Source organism: Spea bombifrons, chromosome 3 (genome assembly GCF_027358695.1).
Source record: "Spea bombifrons isolate aSpeBom1 chromosome 3, aSpeBom1.2.pri, whole genome shotgun sequence".
Classification (NCBI taxonomy): Eukaryota; Metazoa; Chordata; class Amphibia; order Anura; family Pelobatidae; genus Spea; species Spea bombifrons.
The window spans coordinates 11,978,983-12,002,724 of record NC_071089.1 but is presented as its reverse complement, the minus strand read 5'-3'; the positions used below and the strand labels follow the sequence as shown (position 1 = coordinate 12,002,724).

At 39.9% G+C, this 23,742-nt stretch overlaps 1 protein-coding gene across 1 annotated transcript in view; it reads left to right on the top strand.

The window, feature by feature from the left end:
• THADA (THADA armadillo repeat containing) overlaps positions 1-23,742 on the top strand; it is a 194,516-nt gene that overhangs the window by 28,892 nt on the left and 141,882 nt on the right. Inside the window, exons 22-25 of the mRNA XM_053458824.1 lie at positions 917-1,026; positions 14,154-14,286; positions 17,168-17,290; positions 19,559-19,681. Of these exons, the coding sequence (XP_053314799.1) occupies positions 917-1,026; positions 14,154-14,286; positions 17,168-17,290; positions 19,559-19,681 (489 nt within the window). The remainder of the gene's footprint in view (positions 1-916; positions 1,027-14,153; positions 14,287-17,167; positions 17,291-19,558; positions 19,682-23,742) is intronic.

Sequence of the window (23,742 nt, the reverse complement as noted above, 5' to 3'; positions counted from 1 at the left end):
CATCTCAGGGAGCCCCCTGAGCAATTTATCTATATGATTAAACCCGGAGAAATAAATGTACTTGTCATAAGGAGAAGCTGTAGCTCCACGCCTACTTGGTGGGCCGCCATTTTGCTTTGTTCCTTCTCGTGTTTAAATGATCTCTGTAGCGATACATAATTAATGTGTAAAAATACTGTAAATAAAGGGACAGAATTTTTCAACAGGGCTTTTCTTCTCCTACAGTATAAAAATCACGCTTGATGTATATAAATCCGTGAATGTTTTTTTTTTTTTTTTTTTTTTTTAATACATGAACCTTGGTTTTCGTCCGTATTTGGAATGGCTCTTTATGTATATGTGTCCAGCTTTCATATATCACTCTCCTGGATAATGCAATAACCATGGAACGTCCCAACAGGATATTAAAGTGCTTCACGATATTGATCCTGAGGCGTTGATGTTCCTATATCGTGTATATATATCAGAGCAGGGCCTCCTAACCGCTTTTTGTGTATTGATTTTAACATTTCTGAACAACCCCAAAGGGCTACTATATTGGGATTTCCTCTACTAGCCCTTCACTAGACTCTGAACCCATCATACAAAGTGGCAGCTGCCCATTGGTAGTGTTATGATGGAGAAATAAGCAAAACTATACGTTTGTTTGCTTTTTTCCACTTTATTTCGGAATAGTCTGTTTCAGAAATGTAGGTTTCTGTTAAAAAATACTGGATCTTTTACCCACTGGTTGCTGGCTCATCAATACAAACTACATTTCTCCTGTAAGTTTAGTTACTTTCTTGTGGCCCTATATAAACACCCCTTCCAATGTGAAAAACAACAGCTATTGTAGATGTAAGGCATAGCCTTATTTATTATACGATTTTTGGTTTTCAATACTTTTGTTGATCAATTCTGTTTTCTTTCATTGTAGGTTAAAGAAATGGGCGAATATTTTAAGCATCACCTTCTGCAGTCCAGACACAGAGGTGCGTTCGAGCTGGCCTACGTTGGCTTTGTGAAGCTCACGGAAATGTTGATCGGGTAAGATTATTGATCTCTATTTCTCTGTGAAATTACCGTAGAAACGTATATTTCGGGAGTATTAAATCAATTAATAGGGATTATTTTAAGATTGAGATAAAAAAAAATCAGTAAACAAAAGAAAAAAACCTGTAAGGGTAAAGAAAGATCAAAGTGGAAAAATAACATTGTGATTAGGAATATTTTGCTACAATATCAAAAACTCATTCAAGAACAAAGCGTGAGGGGGAAATGGCCATGTTACCATGGCAACCAGTGAACTGCCAATGCTGATTGCACCATTTCTTTGGTTGCCGTGGTGATAAGACTGCTGTGCACCAATTTTGTCCATTCTCATGAAGAAAGAACATAAAATAAGTCATCATACACAGACATTTCAACACGGTGACCCGTGGCCGGTAATATTGGATTTTAATATCTGTGTGTCTTCCATGTTGGCTTGTGCTCAGAATGATAATTAAGGTAGAAGGTTACTGTTCATGTGCTCACATGTTTACTATGATGGGAAGAGGGCATGTATTTCCCCATTGCGTATGTGGCAAGCTTTTGGTGTATGATGTATTGTGCGTGTCTGGACCGGCTCAGCCGTTAATCATAGAACCATCATGGGTCTGCCTGAGGTCTGGGAAAGAAGGAATTCAAATTTATTTGGCCTAATAGGGTGTAATGTGTTTTTTAATTTACAGATTTTATAACCGTGATGGTGAATACGCTTAATTATTTTTTAACCTAACTGCTAAGTGCTGTTTGGGATGATTGTAAGCCTTTCTTTTTTAATGGATAAGTGGCACAATATTCTGTTGGTTTCAAGATCTCTTATCGCATTTGATAAGGTGTTGCCATAAGAATCTTTGTTAGAGCACTTACCTCCTGCCGAGATCACACACTCCCAACACATTAAGCCTTCTCTACCAATGTTGAGGGTGGTAGATGGCAGAAAATGGCATTATATACCAACAGAGTCCAAGTAACAGGTTTAAGATTGGAAAAAACACTTTTTTTTTTTTAATATTAACATAGCGCCGTCACGTTCCATGGTGCTGCACAATTTTTTTTTTTACTGATTTTAATAACCACCATAACCAAACTTAAACTCAAACAAAACCTATGATCTGGAATTCATGGAAAATTAATAAAAAAAACAGAATGATTTCTTTAGGGTAAAAATGTTTTTTTTTTGTTTTTTTTTTTAAAATATATACTTCAATAACCCTCTTGTTATCCACGGGTTTAGCCATCCATGCTTGTGACTCTGTTAGCGTGCAGTTAACATATAACGTTACATGAGAGCGGACTTCCATTTCTGTAGTTTGGAAACTACATATGTTTAGAATTGCCCGGGCCAGAGGTGCGTTCCCCCTCCTCTCCGAGCAGAGGACCTTTTTCATGTATACCTCGATCCTTGGAAAGAAATGTTTTTCTCATTGAGGATAGAATGTTGGTTTATACAGTAATACAGGTTACCTTTGAGGAAAACTCAATTTAATTTTTGTTTGGGCCACTAAACTTCCTTTGTCTGCAGACCTGGAGGTGGCCATTGTTGTCAGTCATGTGATACTTCGGATGACTTTCCCTCCTCAACCACCACACTGAGCTGATTCTTTATGGCTAATGAGATTTCTTCCTACTTAAACTTTCATTAATTACAGTAACTTACTGAGTGAGTGAGACTGAGCTGTTCTGTAGCTTACCACCGGCAGTGTGATAAGGAATCGGGTGTTTTGTCTAGCAGATTGGGATAAGATAACAGACAGAGAACGCATAGAAATGGCTACAGCGCAGCTGTATTATATTATGCAAAACTAGAACTGGTTAAAAAAAAAAAACATAGAAATAATGTGAAAACATGTTTTTAATCTGATACTTCAGAGCAGAATCCTTATGTAATATTCTAGAGGGGGCATTTCAAAGAAGGGTTACTGAAAACTTAGACTAAAACAAGAATACATTAGAGGTCTGTTTACTAAAGGGAGAGCTATGGTTTCAAGTCCCTGAATTCACTTTCCATTATGAACGACAAGCACTGGCAAATGTCTTCAGGAAGAAGGGCTGAGCTGGCCCAGTATGATGTATAATTCAATGTGTGCTCTTCATACAGCAAAAGCTACTGGGATAGGACCTTCATAATGTACTGTATAGTGAAGTGAATGAGCCAAACCTCACCTCCAAACTCTCCCTTTAGTGAATAAACCCCTTATGTCTCTGCTCATTCTTGGTTTGCTTGGTGGCATTACGACATGAAATCTAGCCAAAGTTAAAAACAGATTACCAGCCCTCCAAATCCAAACCTGTCTCTGGCTTGACCCTTGTAGATAGAAGGATTTTTATAAAGACAACTGGGTTAAAGTTCCTTTATGTTAATGCCCTCTAAAATTTAATTATTTTACTTTACAATTTACTTTGCTTCGTTTCTGGAACCCAGGATTTCTAGGGGTGAGTTGAGGATCCAACATGTTGGTAGCTCTGTACCTTCGGGAGACAAGTTATTTTTGTTGTCTGGGGGGAAACAGACACGTAGCGTAACATCCTTAACTTTAATGCAGACCAAGACAGTTTATTATTATTTATTTATACAGTTTCTTTGAAGATGGGCCATGAAGGGCTCCATACAGAATGCCTCCTTTCTCAGCCCTCGAGTTCCTCTCACAGCAGTTGTTTCAAAGGGACTGTGGCCCATTGTGCTTTACAAGATCTGTTCTACAATCGTCAGCCTGGCGGAACAATGAAACTATACATTTAATAACTTTATACTACATTACCTAGACTAAAAGGGTTTTAGGCCAAGCCCTTTATTACATCTGCAGTGTTCATCCATTTAAAATTATATATTCTACGTGGAATGTTGTTGTCATAGAAACAGCATGTAACAGGGAGAAGCCATATGCAGGGTTGGCAAAAGAAGAGGCGGCAAAGCGAAAGCCATCATGAAAAGTTTATTACCCAGCTTTTGCTTTGAGTAAAAAGTAACAAAATGGTATGTTACCGGGACTTTTTAAATTACTTTTTAATAACCATTATTAAATCTCTTTTCTATATAAGCAGCCTTTTTATATTATATGCACTGTTAGTCTGATAAAGTTTTCAATTTCTATAACCAGATCCATGTTGAATATTCAAACAAGATCAAAATCCCTGTCGCCACAGCTGACTTAAATACATTTAGACTCTCAAGTTCATGTTTAGGCTGCCGCTATTAGCACAGGTGCAAGTTTGGGGGAACTTACTGTCTGACCAGTTGCTGAAAACCTTGAACCCTCTCTGATGTGGTCTTGTATTTAACAGCAAACACACATTTGACTTGTAATTGAATTCAGCACCAGGTCATGGCAAGGTTCCCCAGCCAAACCATAAGTGTTTCACTTTGGGCAGACTAGCCTCCAAAATGTGTATTTTTTTTTACTTTTGATGTTTGTTGGAGTTCACTTCACATTGAATCCAATGCATGCATTCTTTACCTATTTGAGTTAGAACATTTCCTCCCCAGGTCTTGATCTCTTCTGACTTGCCCCACCAACTGCCTTTCTTTCTATAACATCCCATTACCTTAAGCTCAGCATCTCTCAGACTTAGTTATGGTTTTTCCATCATCCACATCATCTGAGATTCCTAACGTATCACTTTTGATAACTCCACAATCCACCCAACGGACCAATATATGCTTCCTTGGTGTTATGCTTAATTCTGCCGTCTCTTTCATCCCTCACATCCCCCACTTAAAAATCCTGCCACCTTCATCTGAGAAACGTCCCCCTAATTTGTCCTTTCCTCACACTAGAAGCAACTAAAATCCTAATCCATTCCCTTGTGATATCCCGTCAGGATCACTGCAACTTCCTACTAACTGGTCTCCCCCTCTGCCGCCTTTCACCGGTCCAATCCTTTCTAAACACTGCTGCCAGACTTATCTTCCTTTCCTATCGCTCTTCATCTGCTGCCACACTGTGCCAAACACTCTGCTGGCTCCTATATACCCTCTGGCTCCTATATACCCTCCAGTATTCAAGTTCCTGACCTATAGAGTGTTAAGCAACTCTGTACCCCCTATATACGCTCTCATATGCAAATACCATCTGCCCTCAATCAGTCTTCTCCTACAGTATCTCTTCCTTGACCAGAGAGAGAGAGAGAGAGATTAATAGTTATGTATCAGTTCTGTCTCATTTAGTCACTTCCTTGGCCTCCTCTACTGAAATCAGGACATGTGCTTCATGTCCATGCCTAGTAGCACACGCACACATGCTAAGGACTAGAACACTGTATTATCAGCTGAGTAGATATATATATATATATATATATATATATATATATATATATACACATACATACATACATACATACATACATACATACATGCCATTTAGAAACACAGCTTTGTGTGGATACCGCTGGAGTGGAATTTTAAAAATTGCACCAGCGTTAATTAGTGTTTATAAAGTGGCATCAATAAAATAAAATCAATTGTGGGACTTCCTTTTGACGGTTTATGCCTGTATTAACAGGAACCATCCCTACACTAGGAACAAAAATAATTTATTTTGCATGTACATTCAAAGAATTGGGGCAGTAACAAGAAGGAGTGGCAGGCAAGTTGAGTCATCTCCCTACTAAGTGCTTATATTCTTCATATTTACTCATGCTGCATATCAAGACATGCTTGTTTGAGTTGTTTTTTTAATTATTAAAAAAACTAAGGCTTTAATGCCTTACCCGCTAAATCTAGTTCATCTGCATGAACCGCATGCAAAGCTTAAAGGTACTTTCTGAGATTCAATGTTTAAAGTCAACAGCTGAAAATAGCCTTTGTAATTTAAATTTTTTAGACTTTTTTTAATAAGTTTATTTTAGTGTATTCCTGATTTGCGAATATTTTAGCTGTGCATGCTTAAAAATTGTATTAAAAATATAAAAATTAGTTCTTTACTGCTCATTTCAGACTTAATTTTCTAAAATATTAGTACCTATAATACATCTATCCCACTACTACTAAAAAAAATCAGCATGCTCTTTAGAAGATACAGGCTGCTTCTTCTGAGTGGCTGATGCTAGCGTTTTATTTCATTTGTAACTAAGATGGCTAGAATGATCCGGCCTTCATAATGTAACCACACGTTGTTTGTGTTCATAAAGAGCAATTTTTTAGGGCTAAAACCAGCAGCGTTGTTCATGGTTGCTGTGGCGACTGCCCATCTTTGAAGTTGCGGTTCATAATTAAAATAAAATTCACGATCAGGCCTTGGTCTGCAACCCAATCTTAGCTGTAGCCCTGAGCTGCTGCCAGATGCGTAGACTTGCTTTTTGAGTTTTTCCTTTGACATGGAAGATTTTCGCCAGTATAAATAATCGCCGTACTCTTTGACCTCCCTTTTAAAATAGAACACTATGGTCAGGGGAAGGATGGGTTTTTCAGCTGTGGAAGCTCATAACGTTTATACATATTGGTAGCTCACTTATGGGGAGGAGCACCTGCTCTAAACAGTCGTCTTGCTGCCAGACCGCAAGATAAATACCATTGCCAAGCATAAGGGAGTTGCCTCCTCCATGTAAACGACAACACCCTTCGCTCTGTAGGTTCTCGATCCGGCTGCATACTAAAGAGCACATACGTTCCAGCCGGGCCCTATGGTATAGAATTACTTTAACAGAAACATCAAACCAGAACACGTTTCTGTCTCGGAGTACGTTTACTAAAGTTATTGTCCAATAAAATTAATCGTAAGTGACCATAATGTACTAAATACCTCCGGGCTTAGACGGCTCGAAAAATATTTGTCTTCCCGTTTTTATTTCTGTTAGTTTAAAGCGGGAATGTTTTTGCTTAAACTTGCAAAAAAATCTAGCATGTGCTAAAGCAGTGAATAAAATTGGCACTTTTCATGCTTACGCTGGGCTGCAAATAAGACTTCCTGCATTGTCTGTGTTTTTATATTTTATTTTAGAAAGATCACCATTTTTTTTTATTGAAAATCACCTAATTTTTTAGGGCATTTGGCTTTTCCGTGTGTTTTTCCTATCTAACTAGTATTGGAATATTGTGCGGATTGCTCTTAAACAGAAAGGATAAATGGATCTTATCTGCCATCAAACTTCTATGCTCTCTGGTTTGGCTATTATTATTATTATTATATTTTATTTATTTAGCGCCAACAATTTATGCTACACTTCTTACAGTCCATAAATTCAAAGTGTCTGACAAAACTAGAACTGACAGCGTAAGATGAACCAATACGTTGGGTAGAGAGGGTCCTGTTCCCGAATTTACAATCTAGAGGGAATATTTAAAAACAGCAAACAGACTTTGGTGGCTATATAGTATACTCAAATTGGGCGTTGGGCAAATAGGACATATACTTTGGCCAGGACTGGTTTGGACGTTTGCTGTCCCTTGTGCATGCATAACATGGCAATGGAATGCTTTGTATCCGCTCAGAAAGATGGTAGAAATGGAGAAGGCAACTTAAATACTATAAACTCGGAGAAAGAATTACTTTAGCGCATCTCCCCGTAAACAGCGTCGCTGAAGCACATGGGCTCTCATCTGCATGTGGCCTGCAGTCGGCCTCTTTATGACGTTGGGACTTATTGTCCATTTTCACCTGCCGTTCCCTGCCCCTTGCTGTGGAACAGGCCCAGACATCCACTGGAGGTTGGCAATGAGTTATGTGGCTAAAGTCCAACAGAGATGACGGTCGGCACTGTTTATCCATAGAACGTTTTTAGCTGTGAATTCTAACCTTATTATACCGCGATTGAGATACACATCAAGGAAAAGAATATCAAAAGAAAGGAGCTTAGGAAGCCTAATTACTCCTTGTTGAAATACATGTTTAAACGTGTGCCATAAACCATACATCTGGGAACGAGTGTTTCTCAGACCATGGAGACCAAGTTGTCTCGATCAAGACCTGTAACGATTCCTGCACCCCTAAGATTTACTCTTCCAGAGCCTCTCCCTGCGCTCCTCTCTGAAAGCCCGGTACACTCACGGGATCGTAAAGTTCAAGGGTGGGGGGTTAATGAGTTCTGCCTGTTTTAAAGTAAGGAATTTACTTGTTTGTTTTTTTAATAACGTTTGTGTAGTTGACAAGGTCAACAGTGTGAAATCCGCTGGTAATTGTGGATATTATGTATTCGATTGCCCTGCCTGTTTGTCTGTGCAGACTTAATATTGGAAAAAGAAAGGAAAAAAAATACAATAAACATGTCTCGCTCTATATAAATAAGATTTTTCTTCTGCGTAGCAATTATTCTTTGACCGAATACCAAATTATTGACACTCAAAGTTTTTAATGCTAGAATCTCAATACATTTTTTAACCGTTAACTGGCTACTTTAGTGTCACATGGCGTCCTACAATGACAACCTCTAGGTCTCTGGATAATACATCCGGGGCCCTTCTGCCCCCCCCCCCCCCGTGCTTTACCAAATAATCCAGAACTGCAGACGCATATGCATCAATGTACACATGTTGGGCTGCTCCCCAACCATCTTTGGGACGGGCCCCAGCAGAGGCTTTGTCGTGTCCCCCCAGTGAAGCCCCCAGTGTGAATGAGCTGGTTGGGGAAAACCTGAGATCTCCTTTGTAACCAGCCTGTTTAGGGGCCAACGGATGGTCTTAATCCAACACTGCCTCCCATATCTCATTTTCCTTCTCTTCTAAGCCCAAACCGTGCAAACTTCGTACCCCGTTATATAATGGTCCCATCGTTTGGTAAAAGACTAGCCACATACTGTAATTAGAGGACAAGTTAGTTTATTTTTGGAGTAAAAAATTATCATCTTCATGGTAAACTCTATCAGGAACTAAACCCAGCAGGCGTTCATCCCACCATTACCTGAAAGCATTGCGTGAAGGAATGGATGCGACGTTAAACTCTGTGTATCACTTAACAAAGAATCACTTTAAAATGCTTCCAAAAATACAGAATATTGAGCAAAGTCTTTAATTCCTTCATCTCTCTATAAAAAAATAAATAAATCCACTGTTGTATTTATTTGCTTTTAATAACTTTTTTTAAAACATATACTAAATGTTCTTGGTTTACCTTGTTACTGTTCGTTTAATGTTCTGCTGGTTGCGTAAGTAAATAATTGTTTTTCTCCGTAATGAGTGGGAAATATTTGGTTAATTGGAAGCTCATTTTGTTGTTGGCTCCATCTGACAATACGTTGTAAATTAGCTAGTGAACCTCTCGTTATTTTACCCCACGTCCTTTTATTTTTTTGTGGAGTAGTAACCATGTGTTCGCTGATCGTGTCCAGCGGATCCAGGTCTGCTCCAGGAGGTTTTTATCGCCCGGGGGCTCCTTGTAGTCAATGAAGGCCCCCTTCAAAGCCTGTTGCTGCTTTTCCATGGCTTTTGTAAGCCAAAGGTTAATGCGTTGAGCTTTGACCATTAAACCTTCTAGAATCCAAGGGTTTTGGTAAGAGAGGAAACTGCTAGGGTGTTGTATAATATCAAGTTTTTTTGGCGGAAAAAAGGACATTATCCATAATCTCTTAGAAATATCTATATGGTTCTGCAGTATAGCCCAGTAATCTTGTTAGCAAGGTCAACTTTCTGTTGCTTCCAAATCATTTGGGGCATTTTGGATAGTCGATAGTGTATCTAGAGTATAAGCTTGTGAGCCGGGCCCTTGTTAGCCAATGTATTGGTTCATCTTAGTCTGTCGGTTCTAATTTTGTTTCTAGAATTGCTAGTTGTTCTCCCAAGGAATATATTTTTAAGCAGACTTGAAAGTGTTTGTGAGTCCGCAGCAGACCCCCCCAGACTGGATCTGCAATATAGGGTATTTACCTCCAGCATATATTAAAAGTCACCTTAATGACACGGCAGAGTGGGATATGATGTCAGATCCTGGCGCGTTGTGTCATAAAGACATGCAGCGCCTTTTCATGCCGTCTATGGAGGGTGTTTTGAGTCAGCACAGCTACCATAGCATCATTTGGCTGGTTAAGGAGATCAAAGATCTTCCCCTGTAACCGGCATATTCTGCAGCAGGACATTGTGATCTGAGTCTGATTCCCCCCCTCCCAGTTTTTGTAGTAAGGGGACTGCTGCCCCTAGGCCTGGATGTGTTACTGGGAAGATATATTTAACTGTATTGTCCACGTGATATCTGTATCTGTATTTTGTCCCGTTGGAAGTAATCTATAAAATAATGCGTGAGATGTGAAAATTAGGCAGCATCTGGAGTACTGCATTATTATTTGCAAAACTCTGGAAGAATACTTCAGACTGCTTCAGGTGACATATTTCTATATTTAGAAATAACCCCTTATAGTGTATGGGTATAGCATATTAGGGGGAGGCAAGTTATGGTTGGACGGCAAATAAAACACTTTAGTCTTTGGGAGATAAAATATATCTGGTCATGGAGGGGGGTAATTAATTCTGTTCAGTAAATGTGTGCTTCTTACATGCTGCGGAGTAGCCCTTTAACCCTTACAATGTCAGCTAGGTGCATGGCACATCATTGGCACAACAGGGCTAGAGCGTACCTCCTCCCCGCGAAAGTGTTATAACAGTACCCGCGAGACTTTCGGTAAAGGGAAGATCAGAGCATTTACTGTCAAATGTTATTAAAGAGAGAGCTGCTGATCAGTAATGGACCAATCAGAGCCCCTTCAACGTTAAAAAAATAAAAAAAATAAAAAAATAAAAATGAAATATAAAAAATTGCTGTGGTGTTTATGTATATGCCAGCTGCTCTATTGTGATATCAACTGGCCAAAAAAAATCCTAGTTCCTACATGGCAAGGCATTGTGATGTTGTGGTTGCCCCCACTGCCTATCCACTCTAACCCCATTTTAAATGATATTAAAAAAAATAACCCACACAAACACTTATAGTAATATTTTTTTTTTTTTTGTGGACTTCTCCAGTAACTCGGAATACTGCTGAGTGTCATGGGGGTTATAACAAAAAGGTGGGCATACTTGTGGGCGTATCTATTTAATATTTATATATAGTGTCTTTAGCGCAATTACACTGTCCTATATGTGCCTTCCGTATACACTCTATTGTGTACTGTGACAATAATGTCCACGGGTGTTGGATACATTTTCTATGAGAGGTCGGTGCTTTTAAGAACATTATTCAGTTTAAGTTACTTTTAATATTTGGGTTTGGAATTTATGGGGAAAAGGGGGGGTATTTTAGTTTAAAGGGTTAAACACACAGTTCAGCAACACATGGAAATAACATACATGGAACAGATGACATTACTGGTAAGATATAGTAATACTTGATCCGTGTCTGCTTGGTAAAGTGGTCTCGTTGCAGAACAATGCCCGCTTTTACCACTTGAATATGTGCGACGTGCCATGGAGCTTTAAGCGTTTCTGTTCTGTAATCCTTTCTCTCTGGGTTTCTGTGTCGTGATTTTTTATGTCGTTCTGTAATTTTTTATGGCTCCTGGCCACCACATAACAGGATTCTGCTGTTACATTTATTTTCGAATTGCAGAAGAAATACATTATGGCACGAGATTGGTTTCCATAATAAGTCGGACTGTATGGGATGAAAAGCCCCTTGTTTTGCAGTCTCCGCGGAGAGCTATATTTTTCATGTGTTTCCTTTGTGCCTTTTAAAACGGTGATTCGAGGAAGCAGTAACTTTAGCAATAGGATTGGAGAATAGCATGGAAACTCGCAATGTATGCTGTATTTTAAAAGCCCTTTAGCGCTGAAGCAATCAGTGTTGAATTTCTTGGCTATATTAGAAATGGATATCCAGCCGCTCCTGCGCTCATATAGCGATTCTATGAGTACCTATGGCAGCTTGTATGCTTCAGTTAAACCCCCTGTTATCTGATCATACACTTTAACAAAACAATTCAAAGTCTGAAAAACCGCACCTAATCCTCCGACCGGTCACTGTCTAATGTCAGATTTTTACCACTTTTGCTTATTTACAAAGTCCAATGATTTCTATGCTATAGCTACATATATGCATTTACCCGTGAGCTATTCAAGTGGCCACACGTGGATCATTGAATTATCTCCTCCTTGGAATTAATTTTAAAAAACACACCGGGAGATCGGTATGCAGGATGTTTTCACTTTATAATCATACATTACTTTACATTTTTAATAAAAACGAAAAAATCAGTTGGCATTTTGTAGTTTTTGTAAATTTGTAAATATTAATTTGTAAAGCACCAAGGTATCTAGTAGCCCTGTCCAAAGAAGACATCCAAGCCCCCTATTATATATGGATGGAGTTCAGTTCTATCAGGTTCTCTTTAGAGGACCCCTAGGTACCAGCGTGCACATATGTCCGACAACCATGTATGTGCTTGGCACTGAAAGGGTTGATCCTTAATTGCAAATAAAAAAAAAATCCCCTTGATGGATAAAAACGATATTCCATAAGGTTCCACTTCTTGGTATGGCATTAAGTTGCTCTGTAGCAGGATGTTGGAAGCTTTTGGGTTTCCACCTCAAGCGGTGAGAAAATTAATATAAAGAGCGAAGCGTTTGAAGCTGGCAGCAACCGGTTTAGCCTGAAATTAAATATTTAGTTCTGCGGTTTAACCGTACATTGCTATGGGCTCGCTGTATATGCTCCTCCGGCGTTTATCTGGTTAAATTAACGGCTTTGTCTGGAAAATGCTGTATCATCTGACAGGAGGGGGTTCTTTCATATGATTCTTATGTAATCCGCTGGTTTGTTTTTCTATGTATTGTGGTTTTACAAAGGCATGGTTCATAGTAACTTTTCTGCCTGCAGCAAACTCGGAGGAATCTGCAGGCTTTGGCATAGCAAAAACTTTTCCCATTGTCTGTTTCCATTTGGCGTGCACCAGACTGGCATGTTGTCATAAGTCCTCAGCTTCAACGCCATCACGGGCTGCTCCACGGCAAATGCATGACATGTGCTGCAGGACGTCTGCTAATGAAAGCACAGAATGGAGCGATTGTCTTCACTGGGCAACTGCAGAACATTGACCATTCATTCAGTCGCTTTCCATTCTGCGGGATGCTTTGAGGTCAAGTTCAGAGACACATGTGAAACCCTGTCACTCTTTGCGACTGTAAGACATGGTGGCCTTACATTTTTTAATGTAAGGACATCTAGTCTGTCACTTTCCCTCATGCTACATTTTACAGCTCTATGTAGTGCAATGGTCTACAAATTAAAAGCAATATATATATATTACAAACTTGCGTATGCACAGTATGTTCTCATCTTGGGATCTGATAATTCCTCCACATTGAGTTATCTCTCTTCAGTCACATTGCTGATCGCTGTTGATTGACTCTCGTGAGCTGTACTTATCACATGATTAACCGGGTTAAATCCCTGGTTAAAAAAAAAAAATTGAAGACCTCGTTGAATATATCCCTCTTGGAATATATTTTACATTTCCCTTAATATTATTTCCTTAAAATATTCTTTAGCTCACCAGTTAATTTTCTGTCCTCTAATGTTTAGCCACTTAAGGATGGCAAAGAATCTTTTAAGAAGATTGTTGTTTTTATGGCAACCTTGCCTGCCTTTGTGTCGCATACCAATAATTATTTGTGGGTAGGGGATAGGAATATGAGGAATTCTGTTTCTAATGGTGCATTCGGTTAAGAAAAAAGTAAATTCAGCAGAGTAGGTGGAACAGCATCTATAACTGGTCTGGTGGAAGCACCAAGTTTCAAGAGCATGATGGAGGAACAGGCTCCTGACCATCAATGCCAATCATGCTTGGATCATTTCCAGGTGATTCAGATTAGAAACTAAAATTGCGAATCTGTAACCTAAATATAAGGAGAGAAGGACTCTAGTATCCCGTGTAAATTACATACACATCAAATACTGTCTCTATGAAGCCATCAGTATATTAGAAAGGAATTAATACAATCTGGGGAAAATCTTAAAAATGTCCCTCCTACCCTCGTTTTTTTCTGATTACAATCTTGACTATATTTTTACTCCAGACCAGATCAAGCAAGCGTTTAATTAATTCTTCTGAAATGTTCTCGAAGAACCAAGTGACTTTGTGTGTCCAAGAAGTTCTGACTGTGAAAGATCTAATTGTTAAAAAGCAGATCTGTTTCTGTTTGAAGTGGCGTAGCGTGTTTTTAATAATGTGCGTGCCCTGCTTGACCCCTTGTATACGCCTGTTTCTTCCAGATGTACCGAGGAGAGTCTGCGTTGCTTACCGTGCCAGTGGTTATGCAATGTCTTGGAGGAAATTAAATCTAGTGATCCGTCTTCTAAGCTATGCGCAACCAGACGGAGTGCTGGAATTCCATTCTACATACAGGTACTCGTTGTGCTCTTTGCATGGGAATAAAATGAGTGTGCTCTGCATAGTCACCTATAAAGGGAACACTTAGAGCTGAAACGGTTAAAGGGACACTCGAGCCGAGATAAGCACTTTGATGCATATGATAGTAGAGTGTCACCCTTCATTTTTTTATACATCTGAATCCTCCCTACCCTATGCATTTGGTCCTTTGGTAAATTTGGTAAATATGAGCAAAGAATGCTGTGAAAATTGTCTATTGTTTAACTCTTTGATCTTTTCTTAAAAAATACATAAAAATACTCTGCTCTCACGGGTATCAAACAATTACAAAAAAACCCCAAAAAAGTGGCCCAATTATTGGAACCCTTTTAGTCAATTTGCCTTTGCCAAGTTAGCTCTTCGCCTCAGATCTTCTTCTCCCATAATGCCTGATGAGGTTGAAGAACACATGGCCAGGGATCTGAGATCATTCCTCCATACAGAATCTCTCCAGATCCTATAAATGATGCTGTGTATCCTATCAAAATTTCCAGGTACTTTTCCATATGGCTTAGTGTGTGTGTGTGTGTGTGTGTGTGTGTGTGTGTGTGTATAGCTCTATTTTGGTTTCATCTGACCATAGAACCCAATCACATTTGAAGTTTCAGTAGTGTCAAGCAAACTGAACACGGCTAAGTTTGTTTTTGGATGAGAGTAGAGGCTTTTTTCTCGAAACTCTTTCAAACACCTTGTGGTGAGTTAGGTGACATCGGGTTGTAGTTTTGGAGACCCAGTTAATTTCTGTATTTCTCCAGCTGTGATCCTTGGAGATTTTTTGACCACTCAAGCCATCCTCTTCACAGTGCGTTGAGACAATATAGACATACGTCCTCTTCCAGGTTAATTCATAACATTTCCAGTTGACTGGAACTTCTTAATTATTGCCCTCATGATGGAAGTGGGCATTTTCAATGCTTTTGCCATTTTCTTATAGCCACTTCCCATTTTGCGAAAAGCAGCAACCTTTTGCCGCACATCACAGCTATATTCCATGGTCTTACCCATTGTGATGACTAAGTGAATTTGGCCTATGTCACGGGTGAACAATTTCCTGTTCCTAGTCACCCAGTTGTACTAAAAACGTAAAATATACTTCAAATAATTTTTACTCGTATGACTTCATAGGGTGCCAATAATTGACACATTTATATTTAACATTATATTTAATGTGTTTTTTTATAAACATCTGTTTGCAGTTGAGAGCAGAGTATTTTTGTGTACTTTTTGAAGAAATAATCAAAGGATTAAACAATAGACAATTTTTGTTCATATTTACCAAGGGTGCCAATATTAGTGGATGGAACTGTATATTGCCCCTATTCACAGCAACAGCAGGTATGCTTATTGCATTACATAGCCGTATATAGGAGGCACCGTGTGTGCATTAACTAGGCACAGATTAGAGTAGGAGGCAGTGGGGTGACACAAAATGGTGACCCCCCCCAAAGCTTTGTTGAGCACCCTCGGACCCATGTTTGTGTACTGTATGTATGGATCTGAACAGCTGTGTCTCAGAACTTGTTATTGGTAAAGTCTGGTGTTGCTTATGTGCAGTTATGGTGCAAATAGTGATAATTCTGCTCACACATGAGCCAGTAATATAGTAAAAGCACCATGCACAATAATAAATACTTACGGAAGTAATGAGCAGAAGATGCCAGCAGAGGGCCATCATTAGAGGGTTAACTTGTGCCCTGCAGGACCGCCATTGCCCAACGTTACTCCATCGATCTGTAACGCTTATAATCAAATTTAGCAGAGCCGCTTTTAAATAAAGTACCTGGCCATCCCGACTGCGAATATTTATTTTTCCGCTATGGGCATCTGTTTGTGACTGCCTGTTCTAATGGTCCTGATAAGCCATTCTAGAACATTATGTCTCCGCTCCCTGCAATGGCGTTCCACTTACCACGCAGTCTGCGAAAGATAAAACGCCACAAAGACTTCTTGGAGGCATTAAACAAAGATTTTACTGTTTCGTAATCAACATGTTTTTTGGCTGCCAAGCACTCTGCCCGGCCGCATCCTATCTGTGAAAAGGTAGATGGGCTTATAAAGGTAGAATAAAAGCGGTAGCTTACCGGGGTCGGGACCTTTTCACATCTCCCGTTCCTCTCGAGGCTCTGGCGGTGTGTGATAATGGGTTTCTAAGTGTGTTTGCTGAATTGAATTCTTAAAAGTATCAGATTAGCCATTTTTATTCTCACCACCAGCGTTCAGCACTCGTTCTTTTTGAAGAACGTAATCTAACTGATATATCTGGGCTGCAAATATAAGGTTTTAATGCACAGCTGCCTCTCCAGGTCTCACTTTCTGTAGAAGTAGCAGACCTGAAAAATGAAAGCTTTGTCTATTTCAGAATTTCAGTTTAATCCAAACAATTCTGTAATCGTCAGAAAACTCCAATATGTGCAGTTTTAACATTTTCAATAAAATATTTTAATCTCCCTGTTTTGGACGCTAGACCTGATCGAGTAACATCTCCAGCTTGTTGTCGTAACTAGGTGGGAATTGTTTGTGCCTTGATACATTTGTTTAGTAATAGTAATTTAGGTTGAAAAAATACCCAAGTTCATCGAGTCCAACCCTTCTACCTATCCTTCCAGCTTTTGGGCCAAAAGAAGGCAGAAAAACCCCTAATTAAGCTATATTTCAAATTTTGCCCCTTAGAGGGCAAAAGACGTTGAGATTTCTTACTGGAAGCTCTAAAATTACAAACATTTCTTAACAAATATTTTAAAGGGGCGCTGCATGTTCTGTATTGAATTGCATATAACGGCTGGATAACTTTTAACATTTTTACGCACATTTATTATAACTTCATCCTTGACGCAAAGTTTTTTTTTCCTGTCTGCAGGCTTTGTTGGCGTCCGAACCAAAAAACAGTAAAGCAGGTCTGCTGAAAATGACTATGAAGGAATTAATACACCTGGCATTGCCTGCAAGCGATCCATCTGGAAACACCAGCACAATCCCACAGGTAACACCGCACAAGCTAGTACTGTGATGTCATAACAACAGGATGTTACACAAACATTACAAAAGACTTACGCAATCATCAGGCTTTACTGGGCCAGATACAATGGAAAAAGTAACCCTGGTGGTACCTGGCTGGCAGACTGTCCGGTCGTCCCTTTGAAAAGGGGCTGGTGCTGGGCGGGGGGGTTCAATGTCTGCAAAAACAGTTGAACAAAGACAACATGGTCAAATTTAAAGCTTCAGAGTTGAAATATGATTAATAATCCATACCCTTTGTGGACATTTTATACCCTCTTTGATATGGGGAACCTGAGGATTCTGTTTGAAAGAGTACTTACCTGTCACATAATCTTTGATGTTCTATGAAGGCATTCTCTGTGATTCTATTTGTCTTTATCTACTCAGTACTTTAGCTTCGAATATTCTCTTTGCTTTTACGATAGCTGCCGCCACCAGCAGGACTCTTAGATCTCTTTCACGTATGGTTATTTGAAGTACTGTTGCCAGTGAAACCTGTAATACTAGTAAACATTTTCTCCTGGAAATGGAGTGCACCGACCACTCTTGGTCCAGCCGGCCCGTTGCCTCCTTGTAACCTGTAAAGGCAAGCTTAATGCTTTTACAAGAAGTTGGTCAGCAGACTCCATCAACTTGTTCATTTTTGCTTTTCTTGTGATCTTATTATTTTCAGTTTGAGGCGTTATAGTAATTTGACCGCTTTGTTTGTTGTCTCTTGCTGACACGCTTTGTTCGTTGTCTCTTGCTGACACTACATAGTAAACTAGTGATCCCAACATACATCCCACTGTTCCAAACAGTCAAAGAGGGCTAATCTAGACTAAAGAAAATATGTTCCTTTTGCCATTTTCAAGTATTGTGTAATACATCTTCCATGGCCCCTTGTGTATTCCTTGGAATAAACATCTCCCAAGCGAAACAGGAGTTGCAAGTTCACAAGAGGTAAAATATTTCAAATCCTTGACGATATGTTATAAAACAATGAACTTCTTCTGCTTGAGAGGCTCAGTTAGCTCTGCTTAATAGGTAATTAGTGAGAGTTCTAATTGCATCTCATCAGGTTATCTTTACGCCAGCTGCCAGAGAGGAGGATCCAGATCCCCTGCAGCGCTGCAGGGGATTCTCCTCTCTGGCAGCCGGTGTGCTCAGACAACCTCCGCTGCCACTAGCCGGTACTTCCGGGGCTTTTATGGTGGAGCACCGGAAGGTCAGGTAACACCAGCGCTCTGTCATAGGAACCCCGGCGGAAGTGCCGGCAGCAGCGGGGGTTGTCTGCATCGCTCACCTTGCTGCTTGCCCGCAGCAGGGATAAATATAAAACAAGAGAAAAAACACCTGCCCGGCGCCTGGAACTGCATGTTCTGGGCGTCGGGCGATACGAATTGTGCATTCCTGCCCTAAACCCCAATTATAGGCTGTACCCCCTCTTTAAAGACTTAAAGTGTGTGGGGGGGGTGCGGCCTATAATCGGGCCAATACGGTATATCCACCTATTGCGGTTGACGTGCAATGGGAATAAGTATTTGTTCCATGTATAAATCCTCTCTTCCTTATAATCAATTTAACTTAATTTGCAGTGGAACAGTTCCATGTCTGCGAGGAGCATGTGTTCCGTCTAAATATTTTATATGTGGTGGTTCTTTTATTGTCGTAGGGTGGTCTGCAAATGAAAAGTGTAATATACAAGCATGGCTTAATTGAAATAAAACGTTGTATCTCCTGCCTGTTAGGAAGACATTATTTGTCCGGCATTCTTATTCCGTTAATCATTTCATTTTGACACAAATGATGGAAAGCAGCTGCGAAGATTAATTATTACATAACAGTGAATTAGGAACCCAGCTGCGGCGGCATCTCGAGAGAAACGCGTTCTCGTGTGCCATTATATCTGACACGCAATGCTCGTGTCGTTTCGAAACAACGTTTCCTGTAAAGTAAATGCGTAGCGCACACAAACATATCTGCCGTTGTTAGAACGCTTCTTGATGATGTTTACAATATGATAGGGGACACGGCCAATAGAATAAAAGAAAAATGACCGTTTATGTGAATGGAGTGCGCGGTGAGAAATGGGAAGCATCAGACAATGTAACGTTTTTAAAGAAATCATTTTTCAATTACAGGGATATTATGGGGTAAGAAGTAGAATGACAGCAGGCAATCGAACTGAATAGAAAAATAACCCAGTGAAATAAAAATAGCGTTAGTGATGGAAAATAGAAAATTCACTAATTGTCAATTTACGTTTCAGGTTCACGCTTTAAATATCTTAAGAGCCCTATTCCGTGACACACGTTTGGGTGAAAATATTATTCCGTACGTCGGCGAGGGGACCCGGGCTGCTATTCTTGGCTTCACTTCACCCGTCTGGGCAGTAAGTAAAACCTAATTCACGGTCCACATTCTGAAACAGTTGCTGGTGATGGGGTCCTCTTGACGTTTCGAACGGTGTTCATAACTTCATGTAAGGGGAAATAGCACTCTGCAGAGCGTGTCTTGTTAGTGGGGGGTATATTTGTATTTTGTGTTCCTGTGCCGGTTATAATGCTGCATTCATGAAATTATGCAGTTTTATGAAGTTATAGGAAAATATTTTGTAGACTTTTTAATGGACTGCCCATAGGGCATACAGGGCAACTGCAACTTGGGCTACTGCAGCTGGGGCTGGTTTCCTGTTGCAGACGGCACATAATCCTTATTTTGTATTTATTTTTTGGCTGCTGTGCTTTAAATACAAGGACCTAGTTTTATCTTGGTTATATCAAACAGCTAAGCCCAAGACAAAATAAACACAACTGGGAATAAAGCACCCATTGCAGAAATAAAAATATTTAATATATTTCATATAAAGGGAATTTCAGAGTTTAGCTGTTCGCAGATTGACTGCGTTTCCCATGATGCGGAGGTTAAATCTCCTTCCCACAAATGATATTGTACTGAAATTATTTTTACAGAAATGAATCTGGCGTGCTTGTTTCTGTCCTTCAGAGTACATTGTGTTTGTGTTTTTATATTAATATGTTCTCTACTTTCTCAGTGTCCTCCGCGTTATCAGGGCAGTTTAGAATCTTAAACTTTTCCCTGACGATGATCTCATTATCGCTATTTTTTTATCTTGAAATATTAACACTAGAAGATAAACTTGTGCTAAGACAATAAGTGGGAAGATTTGTATTATTTACTGGAATCCCTTTTTTAATACTACACTTTAGAAAGAGTCTGGAATTTATGTGTATGTATTTATACACAGTATATACACTAGTTATGGCCAAAAAAGGCCTACCTTGCTTTCTAATCGTTGTCATACGCAGGACCGGACTGGCGATGATGAGGCATTCCTGGCACTTTAAGGCCAGCAGCCGCCTGATTGCGTGAGCGTGTGCGATGGCTGGATATGTGATCTTATGCTCGTTAACGTGCCGGATGGTCAGTGCGATCGTGGTCATATGTCCCTCTCTAGAGGAGGCGGTCTGTTGGGACTCCAGTCCCTCTGCACCTTCTTCCTCCCCTGATGTCCCTCTGTACTGGAAGCTCAGAGTTTTGCTGGGTGTATCAGTGTTCTACAGCCCTAAATTATATTAAAACAGCCCAAAAATGCGCGTACATTTTTGAGTGAATGCAAACATTCTGTAATGACTTCTGTAATTACGTATATAGCTGTGACATTGTATTAAGTATCTGCATTAAACAATGGCCTGTTCTGCTTGATCCCTGAAATATCTTGAGCTGCCGTAAGCAGGGAGTTAAGGAGTACGCGCTGTACCCGACAGGTTCCTCGGCTAGGAACATGCGCCGCCCTATTGCAAATAACCTCGTTCTGCAGGTACACAGGGAGCGGTAAATGATTGACCTGCATTCACGCTTTAACATCTGTTGTACATAAAATCTTCATGCTTCGGAGACCTTAAGCTGTGAGTTATTGCTTTTTCCACTGTCACGTCTTTGAACGGCTTACACTTGGTGCCGTGGTACCCATGAACCTATTTCCAGAACAGCGTTCTTTAGTGCCAAGAGGAGCCTTTGACAGCCCAGTACCCAAAATTATTATTTTTTTATCGCAACACTCCCATGCATTCCCTGTATCAGAGAATAAATAAATATATATATATATATATATATATATATATATATATATATATATATATATATATATATATATATATATATATAGATTAAAATGTGATGAGGATTTGAGATTAAAATAAATTCTGGACTGCCAAATGTTTCCATTTTAGCAGCGAGGAGGTGGCAGCTTGTGGTGCAAATCCGCTGATGTTTGATGAAGCCCTGGGTGATAATAAATGCTTGCCCCTGATGGTTCCTGTTTGACTGGTCTGCTTATAAGCCCATTTAACTTGACCTAAGTACCTGAATAGGGAAGCCTGTGTATTGAGAACTTATCCTGGGGCTGCAGTTGGTTTTCGGGGACGAGTATTACCCGGGTACAGATGTCGTTGTTAGTGGACTCTTCTTAGAAGACATCGGCCCACCTTATCTATACAGTATGTCTAGGCTTATTTTCTCGGTAGTTTCCAAAGCCGTATCTGGAAAAAAGTACAACATTTTAAGGTGAAGTTTACATACAGTGTGCAAATATTTTACATGGTTAAAAACATCAGGTGCTGAAGTTATTGATCAAAGAAGCGTGTAAAGCTTTTGTGTGCATTCATCAGAAAGGCTGAGGGACGGATCTCCTCCAGCTCCCCACCACCGGTGAATGTGGACTCTACACGTCGCCCAGAAAGATGGAGTGTGTGACACAGGAACCTCTACAATGTTACTGCTTATTATATCATTTCTCTGAGCTGATGGAATTCATTCCAGCCTTTGAATGCAATAACGTTACAATACTTTTATATACAGCATGCCGGCAGATTCTGTTATAATAGGGAAACAATGAACATTAACTATAACATTTAAGTTGACTATATACAAGATTTGCAATATGAGTAACCCATACATTGCCATCTTATCTTTCTCCATGAGGGCTTTAAAATTATATGAAAATAAATTATTTAACTAGTAATAGCCAACCTGGAGCTTTCTGGTCTCCAATGAACTCCAGATCCGGCCAGGCTGTACCCGTATCATGGAAGCAGGACCTGTAGCGGTTTAAGATTACTGTGCCTATCACTCTCTGCCAACCACATGTGAGTGCTTGCAGGGCGTTAGGCAATTTGTGTCTCTCCAGGGTATGATGAGCTCTGGGTACTAAGTATTACATATTATCAAAATCAAGACATCCGCCACATAAATGATTCCATTATCCGCATTAATGCGCAATCATTTATGAAGCCTCCCAAACGGTCAATAAAATACAGTAAATATATTGTTTTAAAAAAGTCTTTGCTTATTTTAAACATTCATGATAAAAAAACCTATATCATCTTAACCGTTAACCTTTTTACATCAATCAAATGTAACAGGAGAAGACCTTAACTAAACGTACAGCGCGTTCCCCCCCTCCAAAATCAAAGCCCTTTGTAGGCATTAGAAGGGTTAATCGAGCTGTCGGGATTTATGAATATGATTGCAAAATCCAGTGGGTAAATTGGACACAAACAGAGCAATGTGTGGGAAATGCGAGTTGAAAAGCTGCCGCCTCGGCAGAATGAAGGCAGATAGGCATCGTACGCTGATTGCCGGCGTGCAGGGTTAGAACGCGTCTTTGTGCTCGGTACACAAAGTGTCAGTTTGGTTCAGTTCTTCTGCTGATTAAAAGGCCGTTCGGTTTGAACGAAGCCTGAATGTCCAGATACAAGCCACTCAAGGACAGGGACTGCACAACAGCAATTAAAAATAGCCGGAGTTTTTACTGTGTGTGGGAGACGCAAATAGAGTGTAGCTTTTTACGTGTTTATATGAAAATGCGCAAATAATGGAAATGCCAGCTTGTTTGCTTTTTCCTTTATTTCACTCAGAAGTTCATGCGTTCTCAGCGTTTCTGTGTCCTTTTATGTGAGTTTTCCAGGGTTAGATAAATTCTGTATACACGGCCCTTTAGATATGGATAATAAGGGTTTCCCACCAGTTGTGTTCCTAGTGTAGAAGTAAATAAATGTATGTACGTTGGCATATTTCGTCTTGACTTGCAGCCCCAACTGCATTGGCCAGTCAGGCTCCCTGGTGCACCACTTCTCTATGGGTCAATTGGGGAAATGGGCAACCTCGCTTGTAAATGGCCCACAAACACTATATACCCTGTGCCAAGCTGCCGCAGCCGCCATAGTAACATTAGTCCATGCCGCGCGTATTTGAAGCGCTGCATCCATCACTGGTACTGGTAATCTTGTAGCCACGCTGTTCTTAGGCGGTTATGGTGAAAATGGAAAGAGAAACATTTAACCAACTATTTACGCGGGCCGACTATAGGGAGTTTCTCTTGAAGGAAGAACCTGTTGACCTTGCATGATCCTGTGGATTTTTTGAAGGACC